Source organism: Lissotriton vulgaris, chromosome 9 (assembly GCF_964263255.1).
Source record: "Lissotriton vulgaris chromosome 9, aLisVul1.2, whole genome shotgun sequence".
In the NCBI taxonomy this organism is placed as follows: domain Eukaryota; kingdom Metazoa; phylum Chordata; class Amphibia; order Caudata; family Salamandridae; genus Lissotriton; species Lissotriton vulgaris.
Window position 1 is genome coordinate 1,054,727,213 of NC_141697.1, and position 20,194 is coordinate 1,054,747,406.

The 20,194-nt window shown below is 40.4% G+C and overlaps 1 protein-coding gene across 1 annotated transcript in view; it reads right to left on the reverse strand.

The window, feature by feature from the left end:
- NUP210 (nucleoporin 210) overlaps positions 1–20,194 on the reverse strand; it is a 519,503-nt gene that overhangs the window by 360,544 nt on the left and 138,765 nt on the right. Inside the window, exons 4-6 of the mRNA XM_086939009.1 lie at positions 19,106–19,202; positions 11,881–12,031; positions 9,315–9,447 (exon numbers count right to left, since the gene is read on the reverse strand). Coding sequence (XP_086795135.1) covers positions 9,315–9,447; positions 11,881–12,031; positions 19,106–19,202 — 381 coding nt within the window. The remainder of the gene's footprint in view (positions 1–9,314; positions 9,448–11,880; positions 12,032–19,105; positions 19,203–20,194) is intronic.

A 20,194-nucleotide genomic window follows, 5' to 3' on the forward strand; every position in this document is an offset into this window, starting at 1 on the left:
GAGTTATTCGGCTTCTTGCATGTGAAATGAATTCTTTCGTTTTACATCTTGCACTGTACAAATGCACCCTGACCACATGCACACACATTGTTAGCATGTAAAGTCGTTCTCTCCTCACCATCCCATGGTCTGGACATTAGTCGCACAAGCATGTGTACCCAGGGCAGGCCTACAAGGTGCATATATAAGAACCACTAGATAATTCCTTGTCTTAAGACACACCATGCTCCAATATTTTTTCCGATTTGTAGTCTTGCTTCACTTTAATCGGTCCAGTTAGAAACAATTCATAATTATAATGAACTGTAAACCGGATGCACTAGTGTCCTTGTGAAACAATGTAATATGCCGAATCTGCACTTAGCCAGCCCAACCTATGTTATTTTTCTTGACTGCATTTTTGGAAGATCAGAACGTACTGAGACTATCTAGGTATCACAGATCTCAAACTGCTGTTTGTCTCAGAAGAAAATTGGTTTAGTATTGGTCTTCTTTTAAATTCGTTTTTTAGAGGAATAGCTGTCATTGACAGCCCCGCACAAGTAATACATTTTAGCACACAGATATATTGAGTAAATCTAAATAATTAGTGCAAATAAATACGTTACAAATTATTTTAAAAATCAATGGTGCTAAAGATTCAGATCCTATTCACACTGTCCTCCTTTAAAATTGTTTTTTTTCCCATTGGTTTACATTTTTTCTGAATCTAAAGTATATATTATCGAGGTGCAGTCTGGAATTCGAAAAAAAAACATTTTAGCACACCAAAACCGGTTACGCAGACCCTCTCAAATTTAGCCCACACATAGCACCCAATCCCGCACATTTTCTGTTTTAAATCACTGGATATAACCGGCATTACTATTACCCCATATAAAGGCAATGAGTTTATTGGCCTCGTAACTATGGACCTCTGTATTAGTCCTATCACGATTTGAGCTTGTAACTTGTTTACCACACACATGCATCAAAAGCAAGCGCTTAACTCAGTAAGTTATATTGCCAGATTGAAAGAAAATATAAACCCGCAATAGACTTAAAGTATTTTATTTTATTAATTTATTTTAGAGGTTTTATATAGCGCTTGCTAGACCCAGAGGTATCAGAGCGATTTACATGAGCATCAGTTCATAGTTACAGGTTACATTGTTACAAAGGTTCCACAGTTATTAGAGCATAGCAACATAGTTACTTGTAAGGTCAAGATAAACAATAAGCACAAAAACGAAAGGGGAAAAGCAAGGGGATAGATTCAGGGGAGGGGGGAAGGAGCTGGGGAAGTAGACGGGTAATGAAGGCGGGAAAGAGGAGGGGCGGGTGAAGGACATCGCATGGAAAGAGGAGGGTAAGGGCGACGGGGACACAAACCGGTAGACGGGTCACAGCAACGTCCAGTAAGCTGTGAACCCAGGGGAAGTGGTATCACTTCCCTATCTCTGTTGCGGGAGGCTACCTTTACGCAGTGGACCCTCTCAGAGGGGTCTCCGACTCCAAGGCCTACATACTGGATCCTTCCCCAAAAAGGGGAGAGGGAGTGCTTTGGCAAGGGGTGCCATACCATACCTCAGCTGTGAGCGGCTCCCTTGGTGCAGTGGACTCTCTCATGGGTACGCTGAGACTCCAGAGTATAAATATTGGATCTTTCCCCAACAAGGGGAGAAGGAGTGCTTAGTCAAAGGGCACAAATGACAGGGGGCTAGGAAGACTGGCAGCAAGGTGAGAGATTCCGGGGAGAGAGGATAGGAGCTAGGAGCTAGGCAGGCAGACAAAGGGAGAGAGTACTAAATGGGAACAAATTTAATTTATGTGTTATTATATAGTGCTGGCTAGACTCGAAATCAGAGCGCTTTACATGAGGGAAAATAATGTTGCAAATTACATCAGTTAAAAGTTACATAAGGATCAAGAAAAACATTTAAAGAACATAGGGGACAAGGTGATTGGAGCAGGAAGGGTAAGGGGATAGGTTAAAGGGGTAGGAGGAAGACAGGACGTAGAGACGAGAGGAAAATAGTTACAAAAGATACCAGAAAAAACTTTTTAGGAGCATAGAAGGAAAATGGGGTGAGGAATGGAAAGGGGGTGAGGGCAAAAGGGGTAGTGTATAGATACAGCGGAGAGACGAAGGGAAAGTTTGTTCAAGGTCCGGCTGGGTAGGTGACAGCCAAGGGGGAATCCTCGGCCCATCTCCTCTTCAGCTATCAGGTAGCTCCACCGGGCATCAGTCAAATAGCTAAGTCTCTTTGCACAAGATATAAAGCATGCAAAGAGTGGGAAGGAGGAGGTCCGTGCAGTCCCAGATATTAAAGAACACAGGACAATAACTTAATTGCTACTCAGAATTTGCAAGTTATTGCTTGGTCTGCCTCTGTGGAAAAAAGTACGAGGGGAGCACTAGGCATCCCGCAAAGAAAAGAGTGCATGAGCATATGAGGGCAATCACCAACAGGGATCAGGTTTACACGGCTGCTAGGTGGTCAGACAGCCACCTCTGACAGGATCTACTGATCCAGACAAGGCGGCAATCAGAATTGTGATCCTACATGGAGACGGTGCCGTCAGGATTACAATGTCCCTTTCCAACTACCTGTTCATGGCGGTCCAACCGCCATGGAAAGGCAGCAAAAAGGCATTTGGGGGCCCCAAGCAGGGTTCCTGTCATCCATGGGCCAATGTGATGTGGTGCTCAGGGGCACATAAAGTGCCCCCATGCTCATTCATGCACGGTTTGCCTGGCATACGGTGCATGAATTTGCACAAAATGTTCATTAACACTGCAGCTTGTGCTGCTGCGCTTTTCCAGGACTGCAGTGTTATTGAGCATTTTTCCACCTCAAAGCCCATCAGGCATATTGTAATTGGGCGGTTGGACTGCCAATGTCTTGTCAGGAGGTCCCCTGCCCACAGTGAAGGCGGTCAGATGCTCGTCTGACTGCCATTATAATCAGGCCCTTAGTTTGGTTAATGAATAATGTGGAATTCAATTGTTGATATTGGTGAATGATATTAGGTCTATTTTAGTATGGCCACCACACTCACTCAACCTGTGCTTGACAACTGCTGATGACTGTTTATCATGTGTAGTTATAGCAATTACCAATTAAATTGTTTAATATATATATATATATATATATATATATATATATATATATATATATATATAAACTCCAAACTTGTCGCCAGCAACCGTCGGCAAGCAAACAGGTACACGGACTGCAGATATACACCCACGCCAGACTTTGTATTGTTCCACAAAGGTTTATTATATTTCGTGATGGTGGTGGTGCTAGTCATCAGACGCGTTTCGGACTGGCCTCCTTGCTCACTGATGGGAGGGATTTGGAGACACCATATTTTTAAAGGGGACTACAACATTACACTTTTGCGCCTTTCCAGCAGATAATGGGAATAGACAGAGGACTATGAGACATACGTCCCTTACAGTCTGTGTTAGTGCAGTCGCCATATTGCTCTCACTGAAAACAGTCGTAATGTTGATCATTAGCGCATTTCACATTATATCATACTAATCATTTGATGTATAAGAACTAAATTCATTCAATGATTACATTTGTTATATACACGAGTCGTTTGCGATCAAAGCCGTGTGGCGTAGTGATCATAAATCAGTCATTATGAATATTTCTAAAAAGTGCTCTAATAGAACTGTACCAATACATTATAGTTTATATGCACATTATTTTAGTATTTTGTATAGTAATCTCCTTTATTTTATGGTTCTATATTTGAACATTGTGATTATACGATACATATTACTATGCTCAGTTGAAATATACAGTCATGTTAGTTGTGCAAATACATTTGTCCCCAAACAATACCACTAATGCGCATTGGGAATATATCAATATTGCCATTTAAACTGTACAAATACATTTGTCCCTAAAGTTTCCACTAAATTTACTTATGACTGTACCTAGGGTACTGGCGAGAGGAAAGTTAAAAACAAGGGTTATGTATATGGCATTGAAAATTGGTATAATACCTCTATGTCTTAAAGTCAGACTGTTTTATATGTCCAACCAATCTTTGGTATTTGTGGGAACATTTCAGTCAAAATTTTTCAACAAGCATGGATTTCATAATTGCATATAAGTCTAATCCCTATGAAATAGGTATTCTCCAAAAGTGTGTGAAGGCTAAAAAAGGACAACTCATATAAAAAATCATGAGAGCCTTGAACAATCGTGCCATTGTGTGACTTTGTGTAATTCATTTAATTATATCACAGACCAAAAGAAAATCTGTGTGTATATAGGTCTCTTCGTAATTAAATATCCATTTCTAGAACTGCCTATGTCATATTCGTTTTTAGATTTGTATGATTATACCTTAAACATAGGTAGTGCAGTATAAATGATGGTAGAAACGGTATAAGAGATGCGATTTAAGGACAATAACTGATTACTTGGGTACTGATTATACGTTATGCCTTCCTCATATGTAGAATAGCTTATTTCCTATGATTGCTATACAATACATTATAACAGTTCTAATTTCAGTAGAAGTATATTTTTTTCCCCATAGAAAATTATTATTTTTTTCTTCATAGAAAATTCCGCAGCTCCTCCCCAGTGTTAAGTCCCCCAGGATGTTTGCTGTTAAGCAAAATTATATATTTGGACTCAAGCTGTCTAAGACGGTTTTCGTTGTCACCTCCCTTCTTATTGGGCACAATGGCATCGATTACAAAGTACTTAAGGTGGTTAAGGTTCTGATTGTGTACTTGTTGGAAGTGCCACGCCACCGGATACGTAGGGTCAGCATTCACTATAGCCCTCAAATGTTGGAGTATGCGGAGATATACTGCCGACTTTGTACTTCCAACATAGATTAATTCACAACTACATTTGAGCACATATACTGCCAACTCCGTGCGGCATGTGTAGTGGGCTTTAAGCACTATAGGTTTGGTGTCAAATGGTGTGGGACAAGTTCTGGTATTTATTCCGAACTTGCACGCTTGACAGCTGATACACCGGAATATATATATATATATATATATATATATATATATATATATATATATATATATCTATGGAGCAAGATTCTGTTCCCAGTTCTGACCACAGAAGTAACGGACCACCACACGATTCAGCAGAGTGTCACAGCGAACTTTTATTATCCATTCTGACAGCAGTTCAGGTAGGCATGACGCGTTTCGGGCAAGGACTGCCCTTGATCACATAACGGAAATGCAGATTGTATCACCTTAAATAGCGCACACACTCATTTTTTTCTTTCAGTAATCACACCACGTGTTCTAGTGATAAGTCAACATAGAAAACAGACTTTTTCAGCGTGTTAAAGTGTCTTAAATGTGCACACGGAATTACAATTTTGCCCATATAAATATGAGTATAGCAGCATGATACATATTGCACAAAAAATAGAAATTCTTTCAAATGTGGTTCTGTTTGCAACCGAAAATATGACCGCTTAAATGCGTATTGGCGTGTACCCATATCAAGCCTTTGACATCATCCTTGAAACCGCAAAATACAACTATCGTATCTGTAAATAGTAATCCAATTAATGATGCCAATTGCAATCAATAAATAGCATATAAATATGTTAAAATAGTAGAAAAATATACCTCCGATAAAAAATAGTCAAAAGCTAATTTACATAAATGAATATTATGTTAAAATGATATTGCAAAAAATGGCAATAAATCTAATAACTGGATATAACGTAGCTGTTGTGTGGTCAAGTACATACATTGGCTCCTAAGAGTCGCACGCCTAAGGGTCCCGTTGCTGATAAAGAAAGAGTACTATTTATAAAGTGCATAGTGCTGACCTATTATGGTTAGGGTGGCATCTCTACCCTCAAACCACTGGTTGTCTAAAACCATAGATAACCAAATATGTGCAAAGTTGACTTTCCATTATATAAAGTGCTGAGTGAGGTAAGTGCAACCTAGATAGTATAAAAGGTTTAAAAACAAAGTGATACTCGGGAGAGATATACAATCATAGGTTCAGTAAACGTAGCTCAAAGAACATAGTAAATTTAGTTACATCTTGTGTTATAGTAATATAGACACCTGGAGATTTAATGAGACCAAAAGTGACAAGACCTAATGAATTGGTGGATCGGGTGCAGGAAAACTAATTATTATAGCAGGAAGGTATGCATATCCTCCCTGTCATTAAGGCCATTGGGATGCTTGGAATCGAGATTAAGAATATATCTCGTCTCCAACTGCCTTAAAGCTTTATCTCTGTCCCCACCACGCTTGAGTACCGGTGCCTGATCAATTACAAAGTAGGTGAGGCAGTTGACGTCTTTGTTATGACTCACTTTGAAATGCCGGGCTACCGGATAAGCCGGGTCACTATGGATGATGGCACGTATGTGTTGTAGGATGCGCATATGTACAGGATTTTTTGTGCTGCCAACATAACGCAAGCCGCAGGTACATGTGAGAACATAAATAGCGTACTCAGTGCGGCAGTCGTATTTTCCTCTGATGCTTTGTGCTTTATTCTTAAAAGGGGTGTTATAAGTGGCAGTGTTGGCTCCAAAGTTACATGCCCTACATGTGGCACATTTACGAAATCCATTACTGGAGGGCATCCATGTTTTTATGCTGGTAGACCCAGTGGAAATCTCTTTGGATAGGAGATTCCCTAAGTTTCTAGACTTCCTAAACGTCACGCTGGGATGTTCAACTAGCGTGGCTTTCAGAATAGGGTCTGTAAGGACAATGGGCCAATTCTTTTTCATGATCTTCCGTATTTTGCGCTCCTGTTTGCTATATGTGGTGATTAGTCTTGGGGAACTGTTATCATCGGCTGCGCTGAGATCTAACTCTATGGTGCTGGGCAGTAGGGTGGATCTGGGTCTCTCATTAGTTTTATTCATGGCTCTGTCGAGGATGTCCTCGCTATACCCTCTTGCTCGCATGCGATCTAAGCATGTACGGCTACAGATGTTAAATTGTTCCGGCGTGCTGCAAATGCGTTTAAGGCGCAGCAATTCACCATAGGGTATGCTGGCAATTAGGTGGCGTGGATGAGCACTAGATGCGTGTAATATTGCATTTCCAGCCGTTGGTTTTCTATACGCTGTAGTGGTAAGTGTCTCATCAGTTATTACTATTTGAACATCTAAGTATTCAAGCATAACATTACTTATGTTAGATGTGAAGTGTAAATTGAACTCATTATCATTATCATTATCATTCAAAAGTTCCACAAACTGTAAAGCACTCTGCTTGTCACCTTTCCAAATAACAAAAACATCGTCTATATAACGAAGCCATGAAATCACATTATTTTCAAATGTCATTTTGTGTTCCTTCATGAGGACCTGCTTTTCCCAAAACCCTACATGCAAGCATGCATAGCTCGGAGAAAAGCAGGCCCCCTATATAATTCTAAGCTTAACATGTTTATAGGTAACTGCATAGTTTTGATACAAGTTATTTGATCAGATGCTTATGGGTCTCTGTTTTCCCACAATATGTCAATGTTATCATAACTATCTGCAAGTGTTGCATTATTGAACTACTGAGGAAAAGATAAAATAACAAAATTGAGTTATGAAAAAATATACAAATCAATTAGTTTCAAGTACAGCAATACTCGAAAGTCTGAGTTTCTACAGTACAACTTCAAATCTCAATGTTATCTACCCTTTCTATGTAGACCGGTATCTATTTATTTATTATTTTACTCCTGCTGTAGAAGAAAAAAGTAAAAAACACCAAAAAGCCTTCACTCAGTGCACTGCTCGGTCTCACCCTACACCTCTCTCAATATATTATCAACCTCTACTAACTGACACATCTCAAACCTCAATCTGCTGCTATGATCTCCAAAGTAACCCTTTCAAGACTCTTCCCTCCTCTATCTCCTCGCTCACCCCACACCTCGCTTTACTAATATGATCTCGCAAAATAGCTTTCTAAATTCTTCCCTCATGTATCCCTCCCTGTGATTCATCCCAAACCCTTTTTACTACTATGATCTCCTCCATCTCTCCTTTTTACTCACTTCTAACCTCATCTTACAACTATGATCTCCCAAATAACACGTTCTAGACTCTTCCCTCACCTATTCCTCCATTATCCTATTCAGTATAACTAACAGACTCACATGTCCACAGCTCAAATTAACTCGCATTTCCCTATACTAATCCACCACTATTCCTTTTGGGTTTCGGAGTGGAGTCCTACTCGCCGAAAAGCACATTGATGCCTGTCCGGGGGAGTAAGCGCTATATAAATACACTGAAAAAAAACAAAGGTTAAAGTAACGTTCTAGTTAGGTGAATGCCAGTGATAACATTAACATTTTAAACAAAAACATAACGCAGAAATTCCACACTTATAGTTAGCAGAGCTAACTATAACTTGCACCCCTGTCATGCACTGCTTATGACCTCGCATATTACATTACTCATGACATGTTCTATGACATCATTTATGACATGCTGATGACATCATCCAAACTTCTTTTGCACATATTGCTCTAAAAACCGGAAAAGCATTAGAGCTATGAAAGTAACTACACAATAGCTCAGAATAATATGAAGCATCATTATTACTTCGGTGTATCAAGCATGTGTCATGTGCAACATTGACCCTATACCACTTCACAGGTAGCCCAGCGCACATTAACAATCAACCGCATATATATAGGAAACCTCATTTCAAACAGTGTTCAATAAGTACACAACTGTTCAGAGAAAGCCAAGTCCCTCAAAAAACGTGTATGTTCCACAATGAATGCCATACTACTGACAGCTTTTGTCTGTATCCCCTTTTCAGAGCCTTATTAGGCCCCTGGGATGCCATTCCTTCACTATTCTAAGCCTCATTAGGCCACTCTACGCAGGAATATCATTCCTGTTAAGATCTACCAGTCTGAGGTGTTCCTTAGTGACTCAACCCTGGGTTACACAGGGAAATACCAAGATGCATAAGAATAGTGTTGCATCTCTGCGAGACCCTTGGACATCCCACCAGCCAGCCATTGCCAGGGAGACGTGGATCCTGTGTCCTTATATTATTGTAGTTTTTTTATTTGGTCCAGTTCCCCCTTTCCTTGGGTTCATACTCTCGCCACCGAGTGACACTGAAAATGTTGGTGGCGGTTGTATGGACAAGAGAGCCCACGGCCCACGCTGCTTCTGCAATTTGTACTCTGAACATTGGGCATGTCTCAGAAGAAGGACGTTGTGACAGGTATACTCCTATTTACTGTATTTTATTTGTACACTCCAAAGGTATTGATAGCTGAAACTGCTCATACAATGCTGTCTAAAACAAGCATAAAACAAACCTGTAATCTTTCCTTGTCTTATTTTCTGCACTTTGTATTGAATTGAAGTGCCCACTAGCAGGTAAATGTCATATGCTGGGTTAAGAAGGATGTTCTCCAAAATGAGAAGTCTGACTTCTGCTGGGGGCACATTCTGAGAAAGAGAAACAGGGAGTAGAAATTTAGAGTTTGGAGGAAACGCATTTATATATTTTTCTCTATATTTCAAGCACATAAACCCATCTATCAGAAGGTTTCTTTGTTCATCTCTGCTTTTCACACTTCCCACCACTTTAATTCATCCTCTCTTTAGTGGTCAACTAATACATTGAGAGGCAACATTGACGGTAAGTAAATTAAAGTAAGTAACATGTTAATGTTAAAAACATGCAAGGTAACACAGCGATGAAAGGTGCACATACATTTTTAAAACACTATTCATGAATACATGATATTAATACGATCAGTCCACACCACTAGTAAGTAACAAAATGTCCCGGCCTATGGAAATTTGTGAGAATATCAAGAATCTGGAACTCAACTTTCTGCATTAGGTATCATTAAAAGGTTCAGTGTTGGTTGAATCTCTTCCTAAGGACTGAATATTGGTCTAACGATGAAGCAAGAGTCTACTTCTACTCTAAGAACCCAGCTTACTCTCCAATAACTTGTTACCAATATCTTTGCTTTTGACCCTTGATATGACTCTCCTGCTTTCCTGCTAAGTCCGTTGTATACAAATATGACAAATACATACAAGCCTACAAAGATGTCTCAAATTTGACAACATGTATTGACATACATTCAAATTACTAGACTCATTTCAGGTCTGAATGAGTGCAGAAGTCAATCATGTTAGTTGTCTGGTTAATTAAATATCTCTGATTCCAGCTAAATTCTAGTGCCTACTACAATAACAAACACTGGGCCTTCACCTTGCAAGTAGTCAACTGGCTTCTTGGAATTAGCTTTTAGAGCTTGCAGCATTTAATAGGACAGTTTTCTTCAACCATCAGTTACCTATCATTGCTGCAAAATACAACAGAGCCAATATGTCCAGCAGGACTGATGCAGTGAATGGACCAGTTTTTAGTTCATGTAAACGTAGCAGAAACATAAAATTTGCAGGAGGGGGGAAAATACTGTGCAACTTTTTAACAGAAATGTAGGCAGAACTCCAAGAACAATGAGGTTAGTGGAATGGAGAAAGCACTCAACTGCACTACAAATTCCAGGAGGATCTTATAATGAAGCTCTTGTCCAACACTGTTATGGTCTAAGGCCTGAAAGAGTTCCGTAAAGCAAATGATATGTACGAATCAGTACCCTTCGCCTATACCTTCCAATCAAGGAAAGATGTTCTGAAATGACCAACATGTGGCACCCAACATTTTAGAGCCACCCCTAATCAACAACAAAAATCAATTTTAAAAAAAATTTTCAAAAATCTTTATATACACAATGTTCTTCCCCACTATTTCTTTTTAATCCTCAAAAATATATCTACCTCAACTGTGTGTCAAATTCCAGGTTTAATATTCCGAACCTGTCAAAAAACTATCACAACGCATTACCCTCACATACCTTTCCCCTCAATTTCTTGCTTTCCATTTCTAATGACCAGTGAGAATAAATATTACTAAATTAAATTTAATTCTTTATTTAAGAAAGCCCAATGTATTTAACTTATTATTTGTCCTACACAATATATTTGCAGAGCTTTTGACCCGTCGTATACAAAGTCTGGTATTGAAGTTTTGATACTCTGCATATTACAAAATCTACTCAAATAAACATTTCTCTTACAAAGTGCTGCTTTATTACAAAGATTTTGATGTTACTCTGGTTGTTAATAGAAATAGTTATATCTGAATTGAAAGCTTTACACTCACAAAGCTACTCAATTGCAATGATGTTGAAAGAAATTGTAACTGGTTAGCTTCTTGATCCCCAATACGATGTGACTCAAGAAGTGCCATACCTATCCACACTCCGAGCACGCAGTTTACATATGCAATAATGTCATCAAGCTGGCTACCTCATATCAAAGGGCCTCGCGAAAAGAGAGGGTTATTTCTCGATTAGCATTGGTTCCACCAATGACTACATAGATACTTTTACAACTTCATATCCTGGAATAAGACCTGATTCTGTTTAACTGGTTTGCAAAGTCAAAGTGCTAAGCTTCCCGATATAGTTACATGCTGCTCTGTGGCCCCGAAAGTTTACATGACTGAAAAGATACTTTACACGTACTGCTTGAAAATAGAGGAAACCGTTTTAAGTTCAGTGAATGTCCCAAACAATCTACGTTAAAGCAGAAGGCATAGGTATGATGCTGTAAGTAATGGCATAACTGGAAAAACCCTTACCATGTAAAACTATAAGGGAACCTTGCTGGAACACAGTAACCTGATTCTATATTAAATACGGTCAAAGCAAACCCCTTTGAGTAAGTATATTCTTTTACATTAGATGGACAATAATGTGTTTTTCTACACATAGGCTGCTCTGGTTTTTACCACTGCCTTTCAGTGCCATCGAAAGTAACAAGAAATTAATAAGAAAAAAAATGGTGGGAAATCACCTTATAGACAACTTCTTGAATTTTGGCTTTCAGCTTTGAACTGCCAGTTTTCATTCCAGACACCAACACAGTATCGCCTTGCTTTGCAACCTTTTCCATCTCTGTGATATAGGATGGTGGTGTGTATGTAGATTCTAAAAACTTCAGAATCCTGCAAAACCAATGATATTTATTAAGACACATACATATATATAACACTTAGATAATAATAACTAGATACATATTTTTATTTCTAATATGCAAATATATTTCAAGATTGAACCTCAGAAATGAGTCGCAAATGGAAATATCCAATCTAAAACAAGGGTGCTGATCAAAAGGCCCTTTATTTATGGGTTTTTTTGTTTTTGTTTTTTAGAATGACCTGATATCACAGCTAAAGTTTCTCAAAAGCCAGATCTAAAAAGAAGTGAACAATATGAATAATGAGAAGATGCCTAAATGAAAGACTGTTGGCAATACCCTAGGCAATTTAAGGGGGAGAGAGGACACTGCATTGAGGTTTGAGGTGTCTGTGCTTCCCCGTAACCTTATCTGATAAATTTCACAAGGGAAGACCACTCCTTGCCCTAAGGGTATCGTTAGCTACAAATAGTCAACTTGGTCAAGCAAAAAGACTACTTTTCAGGAATACTCAAGGAGTGTTTGGTTTACCAACATTTAAATAAGATAAGATAAATTTTATGATCGCTCGAATGCTGCAGCGTCTTGGCACTGAAAGTGTGAAGAGGGACTGAACCGTTGACAATGGCGACTTAGTTAATGGGGAACATGGAAGGAAACATTTTACAAGCAGCAAATAAAATTTTAATAAAAGGTGTTTAAAAAAATGACAATTTAACTCCCCAAACAATAAAGGAATCAGCTGTTCAGGTGACAAGTTCCAAAATAAATCCCTTAGGAACCTAATGGCAAACAATCATAAAATAAAAGCTAAATGTAGTAAGTGAAAATTCTTAGAAAATAATTATTTAACTGCCACTACATAAACCCGCTTCTACCTGTTTCATCAGAGCTAACCTTTTCTCGGACTTTTTATCTCAAGATTTTGGATGCTTTACCATCGCTGGTGATCGTTATTGTGGCTTCCTTCTGCAGACTCTCTACAGAAGAGCTTACTTTAGGGTTTACTTTAATCGAAACTGGCTCTCCTTTAAATCCTTGCCATGTGAGAAGAATACTCAAGCTGTTACCTCACTGATGTATCATGCATGCTGTCAATTGCTCACCGGTCATGGCCAACTGCTTTAAAAAGGCCATAGTTATGCCATTGTTGAAGATGCCAAAGGCAAATCCCAGTGATATTAACAACTACAGACCAAATTGTTTTCTGAGATTCTAAGGGAGATCTGTAAACATTTCTTCTGGTGGACCCAGTATTGTTGTGTTTAAATCGTGGAAGTCATGGCTTATCTTTTGGCCTTGGTTGACATCAGATTTGCACTGGATGTTGGTAGTGTCTCAGAACTTATATCAATACATATGTTACCACCATTTGTCACCATCAACCATATCCCAAAGATGAACATGCTTGAAGGTTTGGGAATGTGTTGCTCTATGTAGGTGAGGTTGTTTTCTGTATTGCCAAATCCAAGCAGTATCTCTCCTACCTTATTGCTCTGATTTCAAGTTAGATTCTTGTTGAGTTTGCAAGGTTCAGCCTCATGTCCAACTCATTTTAATTATCATAGTACACTACTTCTTCCTTTGATTAAAAACACTGGGATAACTCTGTATTTTTATGCAGAGGATACATAGCTGCTGGTAGGGTGCAGTGGTTCCAAGCGCACAAACGCTAATATTTTAAATCAAACCTTGTTGGAGTAGCCAACTAGATGACAGCCAACATATTGCAGTTACATTTTGGGAAATTGGAGGTCTTGGTGTTTGGTGATTCTCCATGAGTCAGGATGACAGCTTGTTTGCCCAAGTAACTGGTCCTCTTCCTAGATCCATAGAGAAAGAGCGCAACTCGGGCATTACATTTCATTCCACTGAGTAATTTGTTCCCCACATAAATCAACGTACTTTCACCTGTTTTCTTTTGATTAAGATTGTGAAGAAAAATGCATTCTTTCTGCACTTCACAGAAAAAAATTGCTGATAATTTAAAAACTCATATCAGCTAGGTTTGTTCATTTTAGACTGCGAATAAGTGGCATCATTCGTTGACGAGTTGACGGAGAGGAGAGAGTAACTAATTGTGCAACGTCAGTCCCTTTGCGAATGTGCAACTACAGGGCAACACCCCCGCTCCTACTCCAGGTTCACAGAGATCATACAAAGGCCAGGAAAAATTCCTGGTTAATGAAATTAGGTAACCAGTAAGGTCAACCTATGATGTTACCTCCTCAAAATCCACTAACAAGCAGGAGCAACTGATGGTGATAGAATTTGTAGGGATCTGAGTCCTGAGGAAGGCCGCAGAACCAAAGCCGCATTCGATGACTGGCCGAAACACGTGGAATGTGTGTAGAGAGATGATAGTGCGATAATACACCAAGACCATCTTGTTTGGTATTTTTAATCCTATCTAGAAGGCCCACAGCGAAACTAGTAGGGATACTTCTAAAGTAGTTTTAATGAGATATTGTAAGGTAGATCCCTTTTAGTATTTTGTGAAACTAAAAAAAACATGGGGGTTTTTTAGCACGCCCTATAATGAAGCATGCCACTATTAGTGGGCTGAGGGCACTTTTATCCCACATGTAGGTCTTTGGAGAGGGTGTTAGTCTTTCGGTGTATCTCCTCATCCATTTTGTGTGGATTGGCTTCCGAATGCCAAAAGAGTCACCTTTACAGCTTAATGTTTGTTTCATTGAGCCATTAAACTGAAGGATCCCTTACTTACCTTTGTAAAATGCTCATCTCTTACTCTCCAGCATGTCTATCTTAAACAGAGTTCACACTCTTACAAAAAACATTCTATTTTGTCAAAGAACACATACACTGGTGATTGCAGACTTCCCTTAATATCTCCAACTCAGACAGTCCTTCAGCCACAGCACTTGCTGCTGGGCCTCACCACTTTCTGCCAGAAGAAACTGCAGGTCTGTGGTTTGGAACCTCAACAAAACCTATGAGTTAAGGGTTTGTTGTAGAATTACCAGTGGCATCTAGGCTTTAAAGCTGATCCACCCTTCCAGGTCACATTCTGTCCTGCCCAAACTGCCCTGAACCGGTGAGATTAGCACAAGGATTGATGCCCGTTTCACTGACAGTTATGAGAATCAAGAACTCAGACTGATGAAATGCCACTGCAAACAAGTGGAGCTCAAAAGGAGAATAAGCCAGGACAATGCAGACAGGGGCATGTTTAAATCTGCTCTAAGATGCTAAAGCCAAATGATCCAGACATCAAAATCACAGCTCTGGCACACTGCATCACTGCCAGCACCAACAGAAGCGATAAAATCTTAGCCAATGTGAAAGATGTCACCTCACCATCGGCCACCTCCTACTTATTATTCAGAAACAAAATCACCGCAAATTACAGCAACTTCAGCCCACACCGGGACCTGACAGATCTCGCCAAACACCTCCAGATCTTATCCAAAGAACCAATACTAACCAAATGGCCGTCATCACCCTCAGAAGAAACTGCCTTGAAGATGAAGTCAATCCACTCTCTGGCCCCATCGGACTCAAGCCCTTACTATGCATATTACATATTCCAGAAACTGCAATCCATCAGTGCCATGCTCGCAACCATTCGGAATGACTCCACCTCTTTGGCAACCATTTTAGATGCTTGGAAACACGCAATTGTCCTCCCATTGGTAAAGAACCCTCTACAAACTCTACAGTGCTCACCAACTCCAGACTGATCTCCCTGCTAACATGCTCTGCCAAGGTCTTCGAGACAATCATTAAAAGACGCCTGACTTATTAGCTCAACGACCACCAACTCCTTGACACCACTCAGTCTGGTTTCAAACCAAACCACAGCATGGGTCTGCCTTCATCATCACTAGGGATGACATCCCTGTAACTCTGGACAGAGGAGACCCAGTGGCCCTCATCTTTCAGGACCTCTCTGCAGCATTTGACACAGTCTCCACTGCTTCCTCATCCAAAACCTACACAACACCAGACTCCAAGGACAAGCACTCGGATGGATCAGCTCCTTCCTGAATGGAAGGACCCAGTCAGTCAGCCTGGCACCAACACCTCAGATGCCCACAACCTCAAATGCGGAACAGTATCCCTCTAGCCAGCATCATCAATTCTCAAGATGCCAATGACCACTCATACACCTACAACACACAACTCATTCTCTACCTCGTAGTCAAGACGCCCAGTACCTGGATTGAGTCAAATGCTTGAATGAGTGAAATCGCCCTCTAGATGAAGACCAACCGTCTAAAGCTGAACACCAACAAGACCGAAGTCATGATCTTCGGAAGGAGAACATCACTCTGGGGTTTCACCTGGTGGCCAACAGACCTACACTTACCCCCTCAATCAACACCAAGAATCTCGGGATACCTATTGACAGCAAACTCAATATGACCGCCCAAGTAAATGTCATCACCACCTCTTGCTTCCATACCCTGAAGATGAGGAACCTTTTCAAATGGCTCACAATCAGGTCCCACACAACCATTGCACACACGCTTGTCACAAGCAATCTGGACTATGGGAACATCTGCAATGCCGGGATCAACAAGAAACTCACCAGAAGGCTGCGGACCATTCAGAACTCAACAGCCAGAAACACTCACAACCTCCCAAGCCATACTCACACCACACCTGAAGGAGCTACTCTGGCTCCCAATTCACAAATAAGCACAATTTAAATTTCTCACCGACACTTTTAAGGCACTAAATACACTGACACAGCATACCACAATTATGTCTGCTTTCACAAATCTGCCAGACATTTCCGCTCGCCCAGACTCCTACTTGCACAAATTCCATACATATGGAAAAACTGATCTAGCGGTCGAGCATTCTCCTAGGTCGCTCCTAAAGCATGGAACAACCAGCCTCTACACATAAGAGCCTCCTCCTCACTTCTCGAATTCTGTTTGCAGCTCAAGACCTGGCGTTACGAGTAGTCCCACTAGGTGTGCCCAGACCCACACCAGCTCAGCGCCAGGATACTCTCCGGAGTGACAGTGTACTCTACAAATCTGCACAACATAGCAAGAGCAGCGGCAATACTTTGACTACAACAGCCTGGAAGGGAAAAGGAGACAGCCGAGGAGCACAGAGAAATGCAGTGGAACACAAGAGAAAACAATCTCTGAAACAATGATGTTAAAAGAATGCAACACTCCTCCCTGTGACTAGAGAAGTGATGTAGCCTTAAAAATGCATACAGCACCGGACAGGAGATGCACAATAAGACTTTCCTAGCCTAGAAACATACTGGATACATCAGAAAAAGATGAAAACAAGGGTTTAAATTGCTACAGACACTGAACAAAGATGTTTAAAAAAAAACTAAAACAAATCTGCAAGCTTAGCATGAAGAAAGCCCAAGTTAAACTAATTTAATCCCTCCAAGCTATCACAGTTTACTATATTCATTAAAAATTTAATCTTTGAGGGGCATAGTACAAATACGGACAACAGAGGGACAGCTCACGACAGACCCCCGGACCATAGTAAGTACATTAGCAGGGCATTTCCGGGAGGTTTATACATCGACATTGGATGTGTCCGAGGCCGAGGCCCTGGCATCCCTAGCCAATATAGAAATGCCCAAGCTCACTCAGGAGGGTTCTCTGGTGCTGGAGGCAGATCTTACAGAGGACGAGTTGCAAGTAGCAATCCGTTCGCTGCAGTCGGGCAAGTTGCTGGGACCCAACGGGATCCCGATAGAACTGTATAAACGGATGGCGGAAACTATTAGCCCACACTTACTGAAAATGTACACCGGCAGCCTAGAGAAAGGCGAGCTTCCGCTTGACCAGCGGCTGGCCACAATAGTGGCTATCCCAAAACCCGGTAAGCCCCCGTCCGAGTGTACCTCTTATCGCCCAATTTCCCTGCTTAATGCGGAGGCTAAAATTCTGGCTAAACTACTAGCAAACAGATTGATGGCACACCTCCCACACTTAATTCACCCGGACCAATCAGGATTCATGCCAAATAGAAACACAGCGCTAAACCTCAGACGCCTGCATGGAGCACTGGCTAAGGCACCATCCCTGTCGGAGCCGGCAGTTATCATATCCCTGGATGCGAGGATGGCTTTTGATATGGTGGAGTGGAGCTACCTTTTTGTGGTCCTTCCACATTTGGGATTTGACCCTAAGTTTTGTGCGTGGATCCGCCTCCTCTATACAGGACCACTGGCGTATGTAACGGCTAATGGACACCTTTTAGATGCTATACCACTTGCGAGAGGGACGCGCCAGGGATGCCCCCTGTCACCACTCCTTTTCGCGTTAGCCAAACCTTGAGTCCTTGATTTATCATGTGCTCGGTGTTAGTTGTGAGACCATTTTGAGGATTTTCATCTACCTAAAAAAAAAAGTTACATCTATATTTGTTAATTGTGTGTAGTATATAGTTATGTATTTAATCTAGTACGTTTCCTTTTCATAGGAAAAAGTATTGACTAGACTGCAATTTATTGGGTGCAATTTGTGGGATTTGTGAGTTCTGACTCTCTAGCCCACAGGACCTCCCCTGGGTAAGCCTTGGACTGCTCTCCCGCACTAACTTGACAGTCAAGTGCTAAATATGGGTACTTGGTTCTTAGTTGAGGGGTCCGCAGTACCAGGTTCCACAGGAGACCCTGTCTGCCTGGAGCCTCCAGCCGGATTTCTTACAAACTTGAATAAATCAATGACAGAAGAAAGCTGACCAAAAGCCTCTATATTTATGCATTTGTATATTCAATTTTAATATGAGTTTCTTGAAAAAACAGAGACGGGCCACACACTCAAAGCCGTCCCTAGACCAAACCAAAATAGAAAGAAAAGATTGCGAACACATCAACAAACATTATCTAGTTTTCTTCCCAAAATTTCTACAGCCAATGGTTGCAATAAAAAAACCCTGCCAAGCAGGATTCAAATTTGCATCTTTGAATCAACAGAATGAGTTAAAACAGCCTTATTGGTCACCATTCAAGACATGCTAAATAACCTCACTGTTGGCATATTGTCTCAAAGAAAATATTATTTCATTGCATCATGAACCACCAGCAGTTAACACATCTTAATCATGAGCAGACAGACCAGTTAAGATTAGTGTAGTCAGCACTTACCGTAATGTGTTATGCATATCCGAGAAACCCTCCGATTCTGTATCTTTGACAACAGTCCAATCAAAAACCAAACCTGCAAGAGTACTGAATGTGTTTCCTGAAAATTAGATGAAAAGCATGGTAAAGAACGTGGTTAAGAACGAATGTATTTAAATACTGGATGTCAAAAGTAATAAAATATATTGTTTAACAAAATATTTAACTTACGTTGTAAAATTGTTACTTTCTTATAACAGATGTGTTTCCACTTTCTCTCTTCCCAATATATTGTAAGATGGCGACTACATCCAATTACTTAGTGCTTTGCTCCTTGGAATCGATATCTGCTAATACTTTTTATGATCCACTCCCTTCATAACTGCTGTTTACGCTTAGTCATACTAACTATAGTCTCTTTTGAATACCGGAACATGATCACACTTAGGTTTATTGTTTGCCCTTAGTGTAATTTATTACTACCTGGCCAGGTATGGAATACACTGTGAATTTTGGTTTCTGTACAATTAATAATCGAGAATCTGGCCTTAGAGAGCGCAATTTTTGCATTTGGGATTCATCATCCCAAATGCAAAAATCGCTATTAAAGAATTCGAACATTTGCGAGGAATTGCATTTAAGGAATCTCTATTTGAGATTCCTTAAATGCAATTCATGAACCATTTAAAAATTGTGAAATCGCAATTTTGGGCCGCTATTTACCGCAAGGTCAAACCTTGTGGTAAATAGCGAAAACTTAGAAAAATGCATTTAAATGCATTTTTCTAAGTTGCATGTTACACACACATGTCCTTTGGACATGTGTGTGCGCAACACCAATGTAGATTATATTTCAGGGGTGCTACAGGGTATCCTTTGGACACCCCTGCACCCTTGAAATCGCAATTTCAAAATGCGAATCGCTAATAGCGATTCACACATTGATATGTCTTCCCATTCAGTCCTATGGGCCTTTAGGCCCATAGGAATGAATGGGGAGTAATTCCTTATTTGTGATTAGCAATTAGCTAATCGCAAATAAGGAAGCTGTTGAAATTGCAAAATTAATTGCGATTTGTACATGTATCCCGTTAAGCGAGTCTGTAATAGCGA